The following is an 18,664-nucleotide window of genomic DNA, read 5'->3' as shown; positions in this document are numbered from 1 at the left end:
TGGGTCTTGAGTCTTGAGAAACTGAGGTAATTAACAAATGCCTGAAGAAGAAAATAGGGTCAGACTATGTGTTCCGACATGCCTCCCTATGCAAGAGCTTTTTAAACCTTTGCCTGTAGCAACTGCGTGTGTGTCCACTGCTAACGCTTTTTAACCTTAGGATACTGACTGTGAATATACCTTTTCCTAGGTCTTTTGTGGGATTGCTCTGCTAGGGGTGAAAGGATTGGTAATGGTTACTTGGCAAGAACCAGTCCTTTCCTCTCCTCGATACCTTCTGCCAGCAACTCCCTATCTTTTCCAGCCTTCCAAAGTGAAGTCTTCTCTTTGTGAACTGCCTGTGCCAGCTCTGTTTCTTCTCTGATTTGGCTTTGCTGCTACTTGCAATCCAGTGATCCCTGATCAGCAGTGGACACCTCCAAATTTAATCCTAGTTTGATAACCTGGCACCAGTTGTGGTCACGTTGTGAGGTCTGGTGAGGTGCAGGAAAGACCCCAGAGTGGAGACGGGGTTGGGAAATGTCAGATTACCAGTGAGCTGTGCGTGGGGTGGCTGGGTGAGGCAGGGAGGGTAGAATTTAGTTAAGAAGAGAAATGGGAAGGGGAGAGGAGCACCAACTTAGAGCTTGTTTCCAGGTCCTCAGCTATGAGCACTAAAAAATGTACACTGGGACTGTCAGGGTTAATGTTGGGCTTGTTCTTGTTTACAGCCCAACAGCAGAGACCTAGAACAAAATGTGCTGGGTGACAGTCCCCTGTAGCATGCCAGTAGCAGGGGAGAACAGACGGCTGGCTAATGAAGTAGTTCTAAGGGCCCTGAAGAGTTTGCTGTCTAATTAATAATGTTATAACAGGATTTGATCTTGTTGTAGCTGGGCTCTAGGTGTGTTATAATCATGCTACAGCCCTTCATTCTGACAGTAAATTTAGACCTAAACGACCTCTTCATCTCTGTGCCTATTCACTCGGCAATGTGCATTAGAGAAGATAGCAGAAGTAGCTCAGAGGCAGAAAAATTCCCTGTTTCTTGTCCATGGGCATGGCTGTGGGTTAGTAATACATTTTTAGCACTAATGGAATCTAGTCTGGGAGTGAAATGTTCATTTTAGTTTCAGTGATCTTGAACACATTCGGAAAACAGACATTCTCGTTGGTAGGCAGAATGGTGGTATGATGGGGAAATCCATACCAAACGCTGTTTATTTGCATGCACCATGTATTCTTCCCACAGTCTTTCCAGCAGTTCCTTTTATGTGAAGGTCATTTGGATTTTTACACAATCTAAACTCAGTAATAAGATTTGAAAGAATAAGGCTCAAACCCATGAATAATGAAGGGCTCCCTGAGTGATCCTAATTCAAACTCCGCTTTTGTGTTTACAAGATATACATTTTTCTTGTTTATCACACTTCCTGGTCTTTGGCGTTCTCCACATTTTCCATGACACTTGACAGTATTTTCTCAGACTTAGGGTTTATTTTATTCTTCTCCTTCCTAACACTTTCCAAAAGAACAGTCAGTTTCCTACTCAGATTACTCTTTTCTGGGGAATAGCTACTGGTCTCAGGTTTCAGAGGTAGGCGGACTCAAAGACATGATGCAAATATTCATCCCTTCTATGCTTGCCTTTTACTTGAGGCACTCGTGGTCAGCAGAAAACAGTTACATGTATCCGTAGTGTCTAGAAAAAAAGATCAGCAATCACAAAACACTGCGTTCCTGCTGATTGCTGACTGTCAGGGGTCTAATTCTGCTTTTGCTTGAGTTGATTTTAAATCAATGTAATTCTGTTGATTTCAATAGAGTACTTCCAGAACTATACTACGTAGGACCAGAAGGGGCCATTTGCTTTATTCTAGCTGCAGAGGGGAAAAATCAGGCCTCTCCCAAGCAGTGAATATCTCATGGTTACTAAAAAGTAACAAATAAATCCTGTGGAGTCTGTTTAGACAAAAATTGGAATATAATGGGTCAGATGTATCGTCTGAGTGCAAAAAGAAAAGGAGTACTTGTGGCACCTTAGAGACTAAGCAATTTATTTGAGCATAAAGCTGTAGCTCACGAAAGCTTATGCTCAAATAAATTGGTTAGTCTCTAAGGTGCCACAAGTACTCCTTTTCTTTTTGCGAATACAGACTAACACGGCTGTTACTCTGAAACCCATCTGAGTGCAAATTCCCCATGGGATCAGTTCCGCTGCAGAGAGAGGACAGTAATTTTAACTCCCAGCCAGAGAGGAATCAGTACACCTCCCAGCCAGCCGGCTCCTGTACTGGCCTGCATGCTTTGTGGACTGTGCTGGTAATCTCCAAGACCTCAGTGGAGCAAGAATTGCAGGTTGCTTGTGCCACTGTATCCCTGCTACCTGCTGCTACAGGCTGGCTTTCCCCTGCTGTCTACCTGCAGCCCAGGGAGTCAACAGAGTCCAGTTAGTTTTAGTGAAATTCTCCCCTCCCTGTGAACTCCAGACGAAAGAAGTGTTTTGCAGGAAACTGAACAGGACAAGGGTGGGCAAACTTTTTGGCCCAAGGGCCAAAAGAATGGGTATGGAAATTTTATGGCAGGCCATGAATGCTCACAAAATTGGGAGTTGGGGTGCAGGAGGGGGTGAGGGCTCTAGCTGGGGGTGCGGGCTCCGGGGTGGGGCCAGAAATGAGGAGTACACGGTGTGGGAGGGGGCTCTGGGCTGGGGATGGAGCACGGGGTTGGGGTGTATGGGGGTGCAGGCTCTGGGCTGGGGCTGGGGAAGAGGGGTTTGGGGTGCAGGAGGGTGCTCCGGATTGTGACTGAGGGGTTTGGAGGGCAGGAGGGGGATCAGGGCTGGGGCAGGGGGTTTAGGCGTGGGGGGTGGTCAGGAGTTGCTTACCTCATGCAGCTCCCAGAAACAGCAGCATGTTCCCCCTTCAGCTCCAACGTGGAGGCGCAGCACCGGCCAGGCAGTTCTGCATGCTGCCCCATCTGCAGGCGCCGCCTCTTCAGCTCCCAACAGCTCTGCGGTTCCCAATAACCAAAACCTCTAAACTAACATCATCCTCAGGGCTTCTCCCTTTGTCCCATGTCTTACGTCAATTTACATTCAGACAGCAAACTCCTCTGAACAGGGACCCTGTCTTTCTTTATGTAAACACAGAGGGTGATATTTGTGCTTAACAAATTAGTAAGAGAAAGAAAGATGTTTAAAGAATAATAAAGTCACTTATTCAAAAGACTATAAAGTGCCAGTGACATCAAAGTACCACATCCACATGCTCAATTGCTGCCTGTGAACTATCCAGACATACCACTTATAGTACCTCTTAAAATAAGATCTTGGAATCTAGCCAGCTTCCACTTTGGATTCCACCATATCCATTGATCTTCTCCAAAGATGGCTTAAAACCATTACAGTGAATCATGGCAATCCCATGGCTGTGGTGCATCAGGGGAGATGTAGTCTGTCCAGGGAACCCAGCCTGTAGAAGAGAATAGGAGCATGAGGCATCCAAACTACAACTCCCATGAGGCAATGTGGTCACTCAGGAAGATGTGGTTTAATGTCAAACAGAGTCCAAACAAAACAGTTTTATTTGGGAAAGCTGAAACATTTTGTTTAGGTTAAAAATCTCAAAACAAAAATGTTTCAGCATTACCAAAAGGAAAGTTTCAGTTTTCAGTGGAAATCATTTGGCTGAATGTTTTCTGTTTTCAGTCAAACACTGAAAATTTTTTGTTTTTCGGGTGTTTGGGTTTTTTTGACAAAAGTTGAAATTTTCCATGGAAAGAATACAGAAATTGCAGAAAATTTTGTTTAATCAAAAATCCAATTTTCTATGAAAAAATGGGTTTGATGGAAAATTTTTGACTGCCCTACACAACGTGCTTCAGCTCTGTGCTATTCCACACCAGACAGCACATGGCCCTCCAACATGACCTCTAACGTGGGGTGGGACAGGCCTGGGTCGCATTTTGCCAGGCTTGACACAAAGGGCTGGAGCAGTTAGTCAAGGATTTGGTCTTTAGTCTCTTTTTCTATTATAGCTGTTTTTCCTGTGTTCATCTCAACATAAAACCATCCTTACTGGTCACATGACAGGGATATTTTTAGCTGTTTGGGAGTCTTGTTTTAGTAAAGAAAGGATAGCTCTCACTGTTAAGGATGGTTCAAAAGTTAGCATTTGCTGTTAAATTTCAAATACTGAAGTTACTTCACTCAGGGCTTGTCCACATGGTGTGTTAGTCCACACTAGAGGGATGTAAATTCTAGTGCACACTAGCGTGTTGTACACCAGCTGGCAAAGTGGACCCTGCTAGTGCACACTAAAAGTTTCCAAGTGCGCATTAACCTAGTCCCATTTCAAACCGTACTACATTAGCTGGCATTAAGAAACTTTTCGTGTGCGTCAGCAGGGTCCATGTGAGCCAGTTAGTGCACAACATGCTAGTGCACACGAGAATTTACACACCTCTCGTGCGGATTAACATGCTACATGGACAAGTTATCTATGGCAATTGGCAAATATTTTAAGGGTGACCACTTGATCTAGGAGCAATGAGATGAAATTCAGGAAGGGAATATGAAAGCTGAATGTTAAGAAAATGTTCCTAACAGAGAGGTCTATTCTAATGTATTATAATCTCCCTGAGGAAAGGGTAGAAGTCCTATTATTTGGGTTATTTATAATGAGACTGGTGATAGCTCCGGAGAATACTCTGTATACCAGCCTGCTTTGGAAGGATCCCCACTCCCAACTATCCTGCTTTGGAAGAGGGTGTTAAATGAGATGCCCTGACAGTACATCTCTAAATTCTCTGATTCTATAACAGGACTCGAGGATTCTAGCACGTTTGCTGTGGCTGCTCATTTTCAGAACCTTCTGAATCAGAGGCTTTCCCATAACCCCACTCTGATCCCTGCCTCCATAGTTTACTATTCTAAGTAGTTGGCAGAAACTTTAGTGGTTCCTGAGAAATGTGCTTAACTCAATCAACTTCAGGTATTTCCCAAAGCCCAGTAATCCGGACATGTTATATAAATCCTGCACCTGCCCTAGGGTTTGGCAAACAAGGCATTCCCCAAAGTATCTCCTAATAATATACTTAGAATGGGACATCCCAAACCAATTCTAAAAACATGCGGTATGTGTGTCTTAGGTCTACTGAGGTTTCCCAGGAAAGCTTTGCCTTGGTATGTGCAGTATGCTATGGATTAGCTGCTGTCAAATGGCCTTGGGACAGGGAGATTTTCTTTTATATGTTTGCCTGACGTTTTTGATAAACATTGCCATGGGACAGAGATACAAATTCATGTAGCTGTGCTAATAGCCTGTTAAAATATTGACGATTAAGTCATCATTAGGCTTCAGAGTCAGCTCCCCAGTGAGGTAAAAGGGGCAGTCCGTATCTATCACAAAGCTATTGTTTGAGCCTGTCTGCAGACACTGCTGCACCACTTTACGTTTGAGTAACATGTTCAAGGATTTCTTCACAACCAACAGGGAAAGAGCCTTAATGCTTCTTTTCAAATGAAAGTGTAGACTTGGGAACACATGAGAGCTGCAGCCACCAGTTCACTTACCTGATATTATCTGACCCCTGGTCACTACTTAACAAGGATTGTGGGATTTTGTGTTTGTACAGTGCCTAGCAAAATGGGTCCATGACTCCAGCTCCTAGGCACAACGGTAATACAGAGAATTAATAATAAGGGAGAAGTAAAAGGAGGAAATGGGAATATCTCTGAGAATTTAATGCCTGGAAATGGCAGCTACTCTTACTGATGTTCTAGCCTCTTCCTGAGTTACAGTGACAGGGCAATTTGCCTTGATTGCACTTTTAAACCGTCCCTCCTTTTAGCAATCAGACTTAGACACTTTCTATCATTTCTGTTTTCCACTTCAGCTAAATTACTTTTAGAGCGTCACCTTTTAGTCATAATCTGCTGTCTCTCTTTCTTCCCTCCTCTCTCAGACAGTATGCACACATGTAGGTATGTTCCCCTCTTGACACATGTAACCCCCTGCCTCTTTGGATGAGAATAAAAAGCAGTAAAAGAGCTTTCCTGAGTAGCAATACTGACTGAGATTAGTTTGATAAGGGTACTGTCTAAGACTCCAATACTGCAACGTGAGCTACGTGCCTGCAGCAGCCCACCTGCTTAGATCACAGTGCAGGATTGGAGTCTAACTTTGCAAGCAGTTACATGCTGTTAACTATGGATTCTGTATAGGCACAAACCTCATCCGTCAAGCCTTATTCATGTTAGCAGAGTGTTAACTGGTTTTTAATGCAAATCAATTTAGAACATCTTCACCATCCTTCTGTGAATAATGGGCCTGACCCCGCAAGTTGCTGCGTGGCCCTGGGAGATACTAAGAACCCCCACTCCCATGGAAACCAGTGGGAATTGAGAGTGCTCAGAATTTTGCATGATCTTATCAGCGTTACCCATGTCCTTTCTCTCTTCCATCCCTCCTCATGTTTGATAAACCCACCTGTTATATTTTGTTTACATTAGATTGTGAGCTCTTTGGGACAGAGACTGTGCTTTACTACATGGCTGTAAAGTGCCTAACACAATGGGTCCTTGATCCTCATGGAGGCCTCTTGGCGTTATTTTAATACAAATGATAATATGGGACCAGGCCTAGCATTAGCACATCCAGCCATTTCCAGAGGCAATGAACCATGTCAGAGCCATGACTGAGAGCACCAGCCTGACAAAGCGCAACCCTAAAAAAATTGACAGTTTACAAATTTCACATGGAAACCACACTGCCAAAATGTAAACTGCCTCACATTCCTTATGCGGTGTTAAATCAGAAGTGTGGATGGCACCTGCATCTCTTATCAAATCTCCCTGATCTAGTCTTGCGGTTCCTACCAGGCCCATTGTCAGAGCGACCAGACACACCCATTTGCAGTGCCTAACACGTTGTATTGGTCCTGCAAAATCTAGGACTTATGCTATATATTCTTGAGCGCCATCTGTTAGTGCCTTATCTATTAGATTCTATACAACACCCATCATGTCCAAGCACTTCTCAGATAAATTAGATCAGTCTTTCAATTTCCCTAAAGACTTCCTCGAGGCTCTGGTCATGACCACTTCTTGATGTTAGGAAGCCATGTTTTGATTTTTGTAGTAGCATTTTCCTTTGCTCCTTTTGCCTGTGGTGCTGGAGTACTGGGTATTTGTTGCTCTTCAGTCTCCATTTCACAACAATTATTCTCTTTTACCTTTAGAAAACATTCCATTTTCTCAAAGTCATGCTGAACACACACCCCCCACCCACCCACCCACAACACACAAACACCTACCTAGGGCTAGTGGCTGATGTCTGACAGTCTTTACTCAAAAACAATTTTTAATTGTGCATTTCACTTCTCTAATGCAGTGGACAATGAACTGTTTAGTAGCAACATAATTTAATTTCACCTGGGAGAGGGCAAATAGTTTGCTTGGATGCTTGCAGCGTCCTCTTGCCTGGAACAGTCTGTGACAGAGACACTACCTTTGACATAATTGTTTTCCCTTTTTGGAACAATCTGCTTTTGCCTTTCCTTTAAAGGAAAAAAGTGTCACAGAGCTCCTCCCCAAAGAACAAAGTAATAATTCTGAAATGAAATTGGTATGAGATTGATGAATACTGGAATTATTATCTCCGTAAACATTAAATGGGGTTATCGTGGCATGGGTTATGCTGTTATAATGAGCATCAAAGGATTTACCAGTGAACTGCCACGTCCTGCAAAGGGCTGCCTAAAGCATTACAATAGAGTGGATTTGTCCTTGGTAATTTCAGTTAGCTAAGATGTCATCCTTCAAAAGTTCTCTTGTACGTTCTGGTTCATCCATGGACACATCTCAAGAAATGTTTTTGAAAGCCCTCTAGTTTAATGATATTTTCTTATGTGCCTCAGGGAGTCAGACTATAGCTGGCTGGAAAATTCCAACCAAAAATGAAATGTTGATGAAAAATGAAAATGTGCACACATTTTTTTCATTGGTCAACCAGTTCTAACCCAGTGGATGGTCCAGTGACAGCCCATCTTTCATTCCGTGGTTAGGGTGTCCCTGCAGACTTGTGCTCCAGGAATGGATGCCAGGCACATGAGCCCCCTGCACAGAAAACCAGCACTGTCAGCAGAATGAGAAACTGCATTTGATTATATGGAAGGTATATTAATGGTCTTGCTAAATGCACAAATGTGACCAGGGACAAGAAATGTTAACTGCTGGAGCAGAGTACTAGGAAAAACTCTCAAACTGTACTCAAAGGTGGTTATACTTACCATGTTTTTTGGTGCTGGACTGATGAGTGTTTTTATAAAAATCTAGTTATTTAGGATTATCCCTCTCCAGAGCACAATAGTCTTCAATTAGGCCACATTGTCCATGAAAGTAGGCTGATGGTGACTCTTTTAACATGGGAAAATATATATATATATATATATATATATTTGCTAAAAGAGTCTCCATGAGTTGGTGCTTCAATATCTTATCCTAAAGGTACAGAATGTTTTTCCTGTTCCTCATTTGTCTTTAATTCTTGTGTTGTTGTTGTTGTTTAATGATTTCAGATATCTGAGAAATATGGGCTTCCAGTAGAAAAGATTGCAAAACTTTACAAGAAAAGCAAAAAGGGGTAAGAGAAAGTAAAACCTTAATCATGATGATTTTTTGGTACAGTAGTGCCCAGAGACTGCAGCTAAGATCATGGCTCCATTGTACTCTGTGCTGTACAAATACCTAATAGGAAGCAAGTCCCTAACCCAAATAGATGACAAAGAGTGAAAGATATGGAAAAAGTTGATCTCTAGTCTGTGTCTGGAGCACGTAGTTTCAGTATTTATGGACTGAATGGGGTATCAATCCCATAATGGGGTGAGAACAGAGTCCTGTGCAGACCATATATGTAATCTTTATGATTTACTGGCCTATTGGTTCTCCAGCCTTTAACCAGTGGCTGCATTCAGAATTGACTTGGCAGGATGTAGAGTTTTCTGGAATAGTCTATGGCCCCAGAGCTGAAAGTTTGACAGGGAACTGGTAGTTGAGGGAAGGGCAGAACTATGTTCAATATTAGAACGTTAGCTGAGTAAATGTAGACTTTTTACAATGACTCAGATGTGCCAATAGTTTAAAAACAACCAATCTCCAACCCCCCCAAGCCTTAATGTCTTGACTTCCAATGACAGGTTTCAGAGTAACAGCCGTATTAGTCTGTATTCGCAAAAAGAAAAGGAGTACTTGTGGCACCTTAGAGACTAACCAATTTATTTGAGCATGAGCTTTCGTGAGCTACAGCTCACTTCAATGTTTACTTTGAAATAACGACAACATTCTAGTAATGTCATTTTAAAGCCTATTTACAGCCTTAATTCTACCTGAACAAAGTGTTTTGTGGGGGAATTTCCATGGCTTCTAAAGAAATTCTAGTTTGCTTTTTAAGTCAGCTTCTTTCTAACACCATATTCAGCTGTTACATTTCTTAGAAGAAGCTATTTTTGTCGAAAAGAATGAGGAAACATGTTATATTCTCACATGCAAGCTGACCTTTACGCCAGCCCACCCCATATGGTGTAGCTCAGGCTTCACACCCAGCTACAAATCATTTCCAAAAAAATCATTGACTCACACAGAAGTAACCCTCCGTGTGTGTATACAGCAGGCTGGGAGTAGCAAGATGCATCTGGGCAGCCCAACACCTCTGCAGGCAACTATGAGCTCCCGGGGCAGGGAGAGTGAGGGAGCGTCATTAGAGTTGCACGATGCAGAAGCTTTGGCTGTAGCTCTACTTCTAGGCAATTTATAAACTCCACAGATGTCCTGCCCCTGGCAGCTCTCTTTTGTCCTGCAGAGATTATAAGCACCGCAAGAGTCCCAGCTCCAGCAGCTTCCTCTAGCCCAGAGTCTATAAGTAAAGAAAATAAAGCAAACAAACTACCTCCATTCTCCCACCCCCGTTGAGATTTCACAATGCATGGCCAGGCGGAGGGAGAGGGAGGGGGATATTCCGTTCTCTTTAGGCAGGGGAAGAGATTTCACAAGTGGGTCTCTGAAAGAGATCTCTGTATGTCCCTTATAGCCTCCTGCCCCAGTTTGGGGTCAATCAGGATTAGGAAGTGAGTACACCTAGCCAGGCAGCTTTGCTTTGGGCAAGTGTGCATGATCTTCCCTTTGATTAGCCATGTATGTAAGAATACTGATTTCTTCATTTTCACCAGTATCTTGGTAAACATGGATGATAACATCATTGAGCACTACTCCAACGAGGACACTTTCATCCTGAACATGGAGAGCACAGTGGAAGGCTTCAAGATCACGCTGACTGAGATCTAGCCCAGCTCAGGGCCCTTTCCTGAGGAACCACAGCATTTCATCCTTGTTGTGAAGAAGAACGCTCCCCAGGAACCTTGCAGACTTGTCAACGCTGATCAGAGAAGCTGTTACAAAAATGCATTGAAAATATCACCCACTCTGTTATTCAACACTAAAAACAAACCCAACAAACAGTGACTTGAGTCTGTCAAGCATGAGGCCATGCATGTTCACTTGACCCCTTATTTATTGCTCCCCCCTCTTCAATGTACAAGCGATTACCAGAGCAGTCACCCCCAGCTCATGTGAAATAGCACCTTTTGAACCCAGATGTTAAAACAGCACAAGTGCCTCCTAAATTAGGGAAAGGAATTGTATTGGTCCAACTTGGGAAATCTGGTTGAAATTGCTTTAACAATAGCCCCCTCCACAATCAATTGCCAGAAAATCTGATGCTACTAATTTGTGCAGTGCTAAAGGAGGGGAAAGTGACCAACTGAATTCACCTACTTAAAATGATGCCTATTGCTCTGTAGCGCATAGTCTTGCCAAATACCTCTGGTTGTTCTCTGCGTGTAGCAATGAGGACGTGTAAGTAAGGCATTCATCTATATTGTAATTTGTAAGTAAGCTGGAAAAAATACCATTTTAACCTTGTATATAATGTTTATAATATGCAATAATATATTTTAACCTACTGTACATGGGCGTGTTTACTGCCACTATGTTTTTTTGTGTTTGGATTAAGGGTGAACTGAGTTTCTCCTCTCTGCGAGGTTTAGATTTCTGCAAACTGCTGAGGGGTGAGGCTGTGCTGGGAAGTTAATATTCGCATCTGATTCATGGGTTTGGTTCAGTATTTATACTGGAATATTTACAAGTATCAGGCCAAATTCCTCCCTGGTGTAACTCCATTAACTTCAAAGGGCTAATTTTGGGGATGAATTTGGTCCATTGCCTCTAAAAATTGAATGCACTGCAATTGTTTGGTGGTTCTATTGGTGTGTCTCTATTTTTTTCTCCAAAATCCTTTCCTTTCTGTCTCAATGCTGGTCCATTTCAGGCATGTTATTGCAATGGCCAATTGCAGAAATGTTTGCCCAGGTTAATAGGCCTGATTCTCTATTGCTTTGCACCTCATATTGTCATTTCCATCTGTGCAAAGATGGGTGTAAAATGCCAGCAGTCTGATTTGGTGATATATTGTTTTAACACTTGCTTTGTACAGATGTAAGCTCCCAACCCTTCACACATGCGTAACTGTACTCATGTATGTAGTCCTAATGAAATCAATACTTTGCAATAGTAGTTCAGCATGTACGTAATCATTTGCAGGACTGGAACCCAGGCAAGGTTCAGGGGAGAATCAAACCCAACGTATCCAGAATCTGCTTTTTGCTGTATTTCTGTTTGCATTGTAGATCTTCTATTTCCCCTCCCCATCTGCAGCTCTCTCTCCATTAAGTAGTGCTGAATGATGTGTCATGGCCTTTTCATACTACACACAGTCCTACATGGCTGCTTTTCTAACCCACCTGTGATGAGGTATAAGAGTGGACATTCTGAGGAATAGGAATCTTGTGGTTGAATTTGGCTTTTGTTTGGAGCAAGGATCTACCCTGACTTGGACCAGATCTTGTTTCTGACTCTTCATAAAAAGAAGTGCATTCTGGCAGGTTAGATTCAGGCCTGGGTACGATGCACAGTCCGACTGAGTTATGGGATTTGTTCTTGTATTTTTCTTTTTTAAATAGAAGAAATGTTTGGAATTCTAAGACATCTCAACAGGGTCTTTCAGTCAGTCACAAGGGTCCAGTGGGGCTACTCGTGCTTAAAGTTAAGCCTGTGGGTAAATGTAAACAAACACATAAGCCCTTTGATATCAGGCAAGCTCTTTTATCTATTTTAACCATCTGTGGCTTTTGATACTAGACTGTTTAGCAATACACATGATTGGCAGGTGTCGATGGGGATTCTGGATTCACCACATAGTTGCCATTGCTAAAGAAAGGCTCAGCAAAGCCTGCACATGTAGCAGCAGTGCTTGGGTTAATAGCGGACTTAGCATTCCCTCCCCCAGGAATGTGTTTATTCCTTCTCGCCTGCATAACTGATATGATGTGAATGTCCTGTGGGTTGCAGTGTGTCCCACTGTCCTGGAGCACTGCTGCTTGCTAGCTTAGGATGGGTGAGAACTGCAAGGTTTTGGGAAATGGGAACAGGGGTGAGACAAAACATCTTTCTGATCCCAGGCTCAGGAGCTGCAGCTTGTGCACAATCTGCAAAAGGGAAGGTGCGTCCAAGATTAACTGAAAAGATTTTGTAAAATACACTTTCAAATAAAGTGCTTAAGATCCCATGACAGTGACAGAACATCCAAATCCTTCTGGCTTTACTCACACAGGTAGCCTTACTGAAGCTAAAAGCCTCTTTGGAAGCTAAAAGCCTCTTTGGCAAGCAGGATTTGGCCCGATATAGAGATGGGTTTAACAATGACTAATATAGCTATATTAAGCAAATCTGCTAGTCATGTCTTCTTTAGAGTTATTGATCTGAAGTTTAGGGGGCTCCAGTGGATGGCATCCCAAGCACCTAGAGCCTTACAGAGAACACAGCTCACTGCCCTGCTTTAGGTTTTAGTGACAGCATGAGCTGTGGAAGGAGAAACACAGGACCCTGAACTCTGGTCTTGACCGGTTAAAAGCGTGCTGGCTCACCTTTAAGGGTTGTTGGTCAAAAGGAGGAGTTCAAGTCACAGAAAGGCCCAGTGCCAGTAACTCACGCTGCTAGAACAATGGGAGAGCTCCTCTGTCCAGTCTAAATATCCATTATACATTGGTTCAAAGGCTTCAGCTGGCCCAGAAAAATACCATGCATTTATTTACATTCATATTGGTTAAAACATGTATGTCACTTATCCTTCATCAAATCTTATGATGAATAATGTAGCTTACATTTAAAATGTGCTTCTAGTTTAAATGGGAGTGAGATTTGGCAATGGTGCACCAGCGGACAAAAATGCCTGTGTTAGCTTGCTGGTCTTTTGTTTGTTTTTGTTTTTGGTTTTTTTTTGGGGGGGGGGCACTTTGTGGCTATTGGTTTAAAAGAACAAAAATCTCCTCCTGCAAGTGAGGAGTCCTGACTATGAACTAGTGGAGTCTGAAAGGCGGCTGGTTCATGGAGCTCTTTACATTAAGGGAAACTTAGTGTTTACAGATGTGCCACTAGTTTTTTAACATTACAACAGGACTGTACATAGAAGCTGTCCCACAAAAGACCAAAGCTATAATGCAACAAGTAGTAATTCCTGAGCTGTCAGTGGATTGAATGCCTTATTATGAAAGCCAAACTATGCAATGCAACTCTAAAGTCTGATGCTGCTCCAACATATTTCAGCTGCTTATAGCCCAAAGCAAATGCATAGAATCATAACCCCTGTTTTGAAGGCTACATTTTTTTGTTGGTGGGTGGTGGGGAAAGGGCACCCCCCCTCCTCCCACCCTGCCCAAGATTAGCGATAACTACAATTTGGTGGGGTTTTTTGCCACTGAAGGGCACACACTCAGAAAAAAATGGACTTTTCTTCCTTGGGTGTATCTCCTGCTCTCTCTTCTCTTGCACAATGTGTTGATCAAGCAACTACAGATGATATTGTTTCAGACACTGTTCCTGTTTATTTTCCTGTATTTAAAGCTATGGATTGTTTAAAAGTTGCAGATTGAATGGAACTGATGGCTTCAGTGCTATCAATAAAAACGAAGCTGCACCACTGTTCTGAATGCAGCGTGTGGTGTGACGTGGAACTGGAAACGAATGCTCTTCCCGAGACTTTTAAAGTGTAAAGTATGTCAAATGTTTATTCCCTTCCCCACTTCCTTTAAATTGTGATAAGATGCAAACAGGTGTGTTTGTGCCAAATTTTGTGACAGCCCCTCTCTCTGGCAAGCAAGGAAGCTTTATGTATAAACAGTGTGCGTTTATATTAAGGTAATAGCTCATGTAACTTAATAGTGTTGTAAATGGGAGAGGGGATTGATAAACTATAAATACAGGTATTTTATTTTTTTGTACATTTTTCAGAAGGAAAATAATAAATATTCATATGTAAGAGAGATTGGTGTCCAATAGGTTCATTGGTGTATAGTGCATTATTAGGAACTGTTTTTCCATTTCCTCTTTCTGTCTCTAAGAAACTTTCCAAAAAAGTAGAAGTAGCAATTATTATGAAGGAATCAAGAGGGGCTGGTGAAAATACATATTACTCAAGCTCTGGAGTCAATACTCGTGTATTTACAAGTAGGGACTGGAAGTCACAATATCAGCCTTAATCCATGGGCAGTAAAGCACAGTATTACACTGGTGTAGTGTTTGATTCATGCACTGAGGCCCCCATGAGTTTCATAAAACAAAGGCAGCAAAAGTTGGCTAATTGCATGGGGCACTGCCCCAAGCTCCATAGCAAACATTTTCAAAGCTAATTGGCATGCTGGATATGCTAAGCAGGTGATGCCAACGCCCATTAACCCTCTTCCCCTTGCACTTACCTTCCTCCTGGCCAGGTGGGAAGAAGGATTCTGACTAGGAAGGGACTGGGCAAGCCTGGGTGCCAGGAGCTGTAGCGAAGTGGGATACTGAGAGGAACCCACCCCCAGAAACTGCATGCAGAGCCTGTGCCTACCTGATGTGGTCTTATGCATCGCATGGCCAGTGCATAATGGTGGCTGGGGTAGACTAAGCCTCCCCAAACCTCGTGCCATTGTGGGGGTGGGGAGGGAGGCAGTGGCAGATGAATGCATGAGCCCTGGGACCTGTGCCCAGGGGCCATGGCCAATTTGGGATCCTGGAAAAATTTCCCCACCACTGCCCTGGGACTGGAGGCGCGCTCGTGTTATGCTGTGGCCCTGAGCTTTTCCGGTCTTGGGGCCACAGCGGGGGGGGGGGGGGTCCGAAAGGAGCAAGCGGGGGGAGGTGCAACAGGAGCAGGGTTGTGGGAGAAGGGATGGAATGGGGTGGGGGGTCTGGGCTCAGAACTCCTGCCAGGCCTGAGAGGTCTGCTGCAGGCTCAGTCAGGGCTGACCGCTCAGCTCCTCCCCTCCCAACCCCATGGCCCCCGACCGAGCTCTCAGCACAGCCCACCCCCCCACAGGGGTCCAGCTTTCAGCCCCGGTGGGGAGGGGAAGAAGAGCAGCAAGGGAATGAGAGCAGCGAGCGGGAGCATGGCCTCAGCCAGAAGAGGCAGGACAGGGGCTAGCCTCCCCAAGGGGAAGCTTCACCCACTGCCCATGGTCCCCTGCCTCTCAGGAGAGTGCGCAAAGCACTGTACTTGGGGCTATTCTGATGTGAAGCTCCCTCAAGCTCTCCTGCTGAAGCTGCTCCATTGCAGCTAACTAATTAAAGCGTCGCTGGGCCTGCAAGCGAGACTGCCTCCAGCCTGGGTTGGAGGGGGGGGGCGGGCATATCTAGCAGGTGGAAGACCCACGCTCCAGTGCCCCTGCTCCAATGACACTAATTAATTAGCCAAAGTGCGAAGTGCAATAGCCAAAGTGCAAGGTGAGCCTGAGGTTGCTCCACATCAGCTTATCCCATAGCTCAGTGGCCAGAACATTCACCTGACAGATGGCAGAGCCCTGCTTAAATCCCTTCTCTTTATTAGGCGGGGGGGAGACCTGATGGGGGAGGTCTCCCACCTCAGGTGAGTGGTCTAACCCCCCTGGACTAAAGGTTATGCGGGAGCCCCCCGGGGCAGGTCTGTGTGGCATTAGGGGGTCTCTCTGAGCATGCCCAGCTCGTCAGGCCCTGCAGGCAAGTCAGGTGGCGGCACTTCTTTGTGACTTGCTCTGAGGCTCAGGCCTCTGGCTGCCTGCCGGGACGCTGCAGAGCACAAGCCTAGGGGCAGAACCATAGATGGACAGGAAACTTTTACAGAAAAACATAGCCGCTGGCCAGGTTGGGTGGCAGCTGAGCAGGGATGCCAGTGAACGCCTAACTCAGGGACCTAGGTGCCTAACATGGCAGGTGGGTGCCTAAGGCCCTTTGTGACGCTAGCCCTTAGTTCTGCTGTTGCTTAGTGCCACATTTGTAAACTGCCCGGCCTCATGGCGGCATTGTGCGGGTAAATACGTTAAAGCCTGTGAGGTGCTCAGCTACTAGGGTGATGGGAGCGGGGGGCAGGCCTGTCAGTACCTAAGATAATTCTAGTGGGAGCTAGCACTATGGGCGTAAATGCAGCCACACTGGCACGTAAACCTTACCTAGAGCCTGAGATTGCCTTGAGTGTTAGTGCAATGACTTTACTGCCCTGTAAATCAGCTGCATGTTGTCTATGTATAAGCTGCTTAGCAGCTTTCACACTCGGCCCAGTTCAGCGTGTGGCTACTATAAGGCTAAGAGGAGCTGTTGACTGTGTCCTAATGGCATCCGCTCCCCTGCCCTTCCCTGCCCACCAAATACAGCAGCCCTGAGTCACCTTTCAACTGGTGAAATGCACTGGGCCACAGGGGCGCTAAGACTATCATCAGAGGAAACTAAATCTTCCCCCTTCATGCCCTTCTGACCATGCAGCAGTGAAGAGGGGCAGGGCAGGGGAGGGGAAGACGCAGGGGCATGCCCTCTCCCAGATTTCTGCCTTCCATTTAGCAACAGCTAAATATTCTGAGGGGACCCACTCAGAGGGGCTGCTGCAGACTGACCTACTGGGGGTGAGCAAGGCCTTGGGCTGCCTCTGGCCAGGATGCCCAGCAGCTCCCCCTGGTTGGCAGCACACTCTGTGTGTCTGTGTCCCATGGAGAGGGAGACAGTAGCATGGCAGCTGGCTGCGGGCTGAGTCAGCCCCTCCCCCACCCCCACAGCTACTTGGGGCTGCTTCTCCTTCCCTACTGCTGGTGGGGCAAATGCGGCGTGCCTGTTCTCAGAGCAGAAGCCACTCTCCCATTCCTATAGTAGGGGCTCTGCCCAGGGAAACTGCTCCCCTCGCACTGCAGTGGGGCTTGCTCTGTCTTCCATTTAGCAATAGGTTCTGTGGTGAGTCAGGAGGTGGAGGTGCTCTTCCCTTCCCCACACAGGACTGGCCCAAGACACCTGGCATCGTTGAGTCAGCAGTGTGCCCTTGTTGCCAAGAAGGCCAATGGCATTTTGGGATGTATAAGTAGGGGCATAGCGAGCAGATCGAGGGACGTGATGGTTCCCCTCTATTCGACATTGGTGAGGCCTCATCTGGAGTACTGTGTCCAGTTTTGGGCCCCTCACTACAAGAAGGATGTGGATAAATTGGAGAGAGTCCAGCGAAGGGCAACAAAAATGATTAGGGATCTAGAACACATGACTTATGAGGAGAGGCTGCGGGAACTGGGATTGTTTAGCCTGCAGAAGAGAAGAATGAGGGGGGATTTGATAGCTGCTTTCAACTACCTGAAAGGGGGTTCCAAAGAGGATGGCTCTAGACTGTTCTCAATGGTAGCAGATGACAGAACGAGGAGTAATGGTCTCAAGTTGCAGTGGGGGAGGTTTAGATTGGATATTAGGAAAAACTTTTTCACTAAGAGGGTGGTGAAACACTGGAATGCGTTACCTAGGGAGGTGGTAGAATCTCCTTCCTTAGATATTTTTAAGGTCAGGCTTGACAAAGCCCTGGCTGGGATGATTTAACTGGGAATTGGTCCTGCTTCGAGCAGGGGGTTGGACTAGATGACCTTCTGGGGTCCCTTCCAACCCTGATATTCTATGATTCTTCTCCCCCCCCCCAAAACGTTCTTCTGTGCCTTCCGCAGGGGGACCCGTCCCCCAGTTTGAAACCTTCTGTGCTACAGCCAGATGCAACGCATGCGGTGGTCACATTCCCCCCGCCTCCCAACTAGGGTGACCAGACAGCAAATGTGAAAAATTGGGACAGGGGGTGGGGGGGGTAATAGGAGCCTATATAAGGAAAAAAACCCAAAATTAGGACTGTCCCTATCTGGTCACCCCACCCCCACTATCAACAGTTACATGTTGTCTCTGTGCTAGCGTAACAGTCAAGCTGCAACGTTCACCTTCAAAGGCAAACAACTTGCACCTACTGTCCCAGCCATATTGTAAGGGTTGAAACGATCACTTTCAGTGTTCGTTGTCTGCCGAAGATAAGATACTGAGGTGAGTCCCTGTTATAGCAAAAATACTGCATCTTGCTTGGCCAAGTGGGCATTTTTAGTCCTGGCTCAAAAGTGTGAAAGGAGTTGGCCTGCTGCAGTGGAGATGTGAGACGATGGAAAACCTCTACTCACCCTACCTGCTTGGCTTCCTATGTCCAAACTCAAACTTTTTAGGGGTCTGAAAACATCCTCTCCCCCCCGCCCACACTTCAGGCCAGGAATAGAACAGGCCACCATG

The 18,664-nt window shown here is 45.2% G+C and overlaps 1 protein-coding gene across 3 annotated transcripts in view; it reads left to right on the top strand.

Annotated features, from left to right (window-relative positions):
- Window positions 1-14,412, top strand: part of GRHL2 (grainyhead like transcription factor 2) — a 106,568-nt gene extending 92,156 nt beyond the window's left edge. For all 3 annotated transcript variants that reach the window (XM_075125021.1, XM_075125022.1, XM_048841383.2), the window contains exons 15-16: window positions 8,560-8,624; window positions 10,207-14,412. In XM_075125021.1, coding sequence (XP_074981122.1) covers window positions 8,560-8,624; window positions 10,207-10,321 — 180 coding nt within the window. In that variant the 3' untranslated portion in view covers window positions 10,322-14,412. The remainder of the gene's footprint in view (window positions 1-8,559; window positions 8,625-10,206) is intronic.
- Window positions 14,413-18,664: the final 4,252 nt, after the last annotated feature.

The sequence above is a fragment of the Caretta caretta genome, chromosome 2 (genome assembly GCF_965140235.1).
Source record: "Caretta caretta isolate rCarCar2 chromosome 2, rCarCar1.hap1, whole genome shotgun sequence".
Lineage (NCBI taxonomy): Eukaryota > Metazoa > Chordata > Testudines > Cheloniidae > Caretta > Caretta caretta.
Note: the sequence above shows the minus strand (reverse complement) of the source record. Positions and strands in the feature narration are given on the sequence as shown.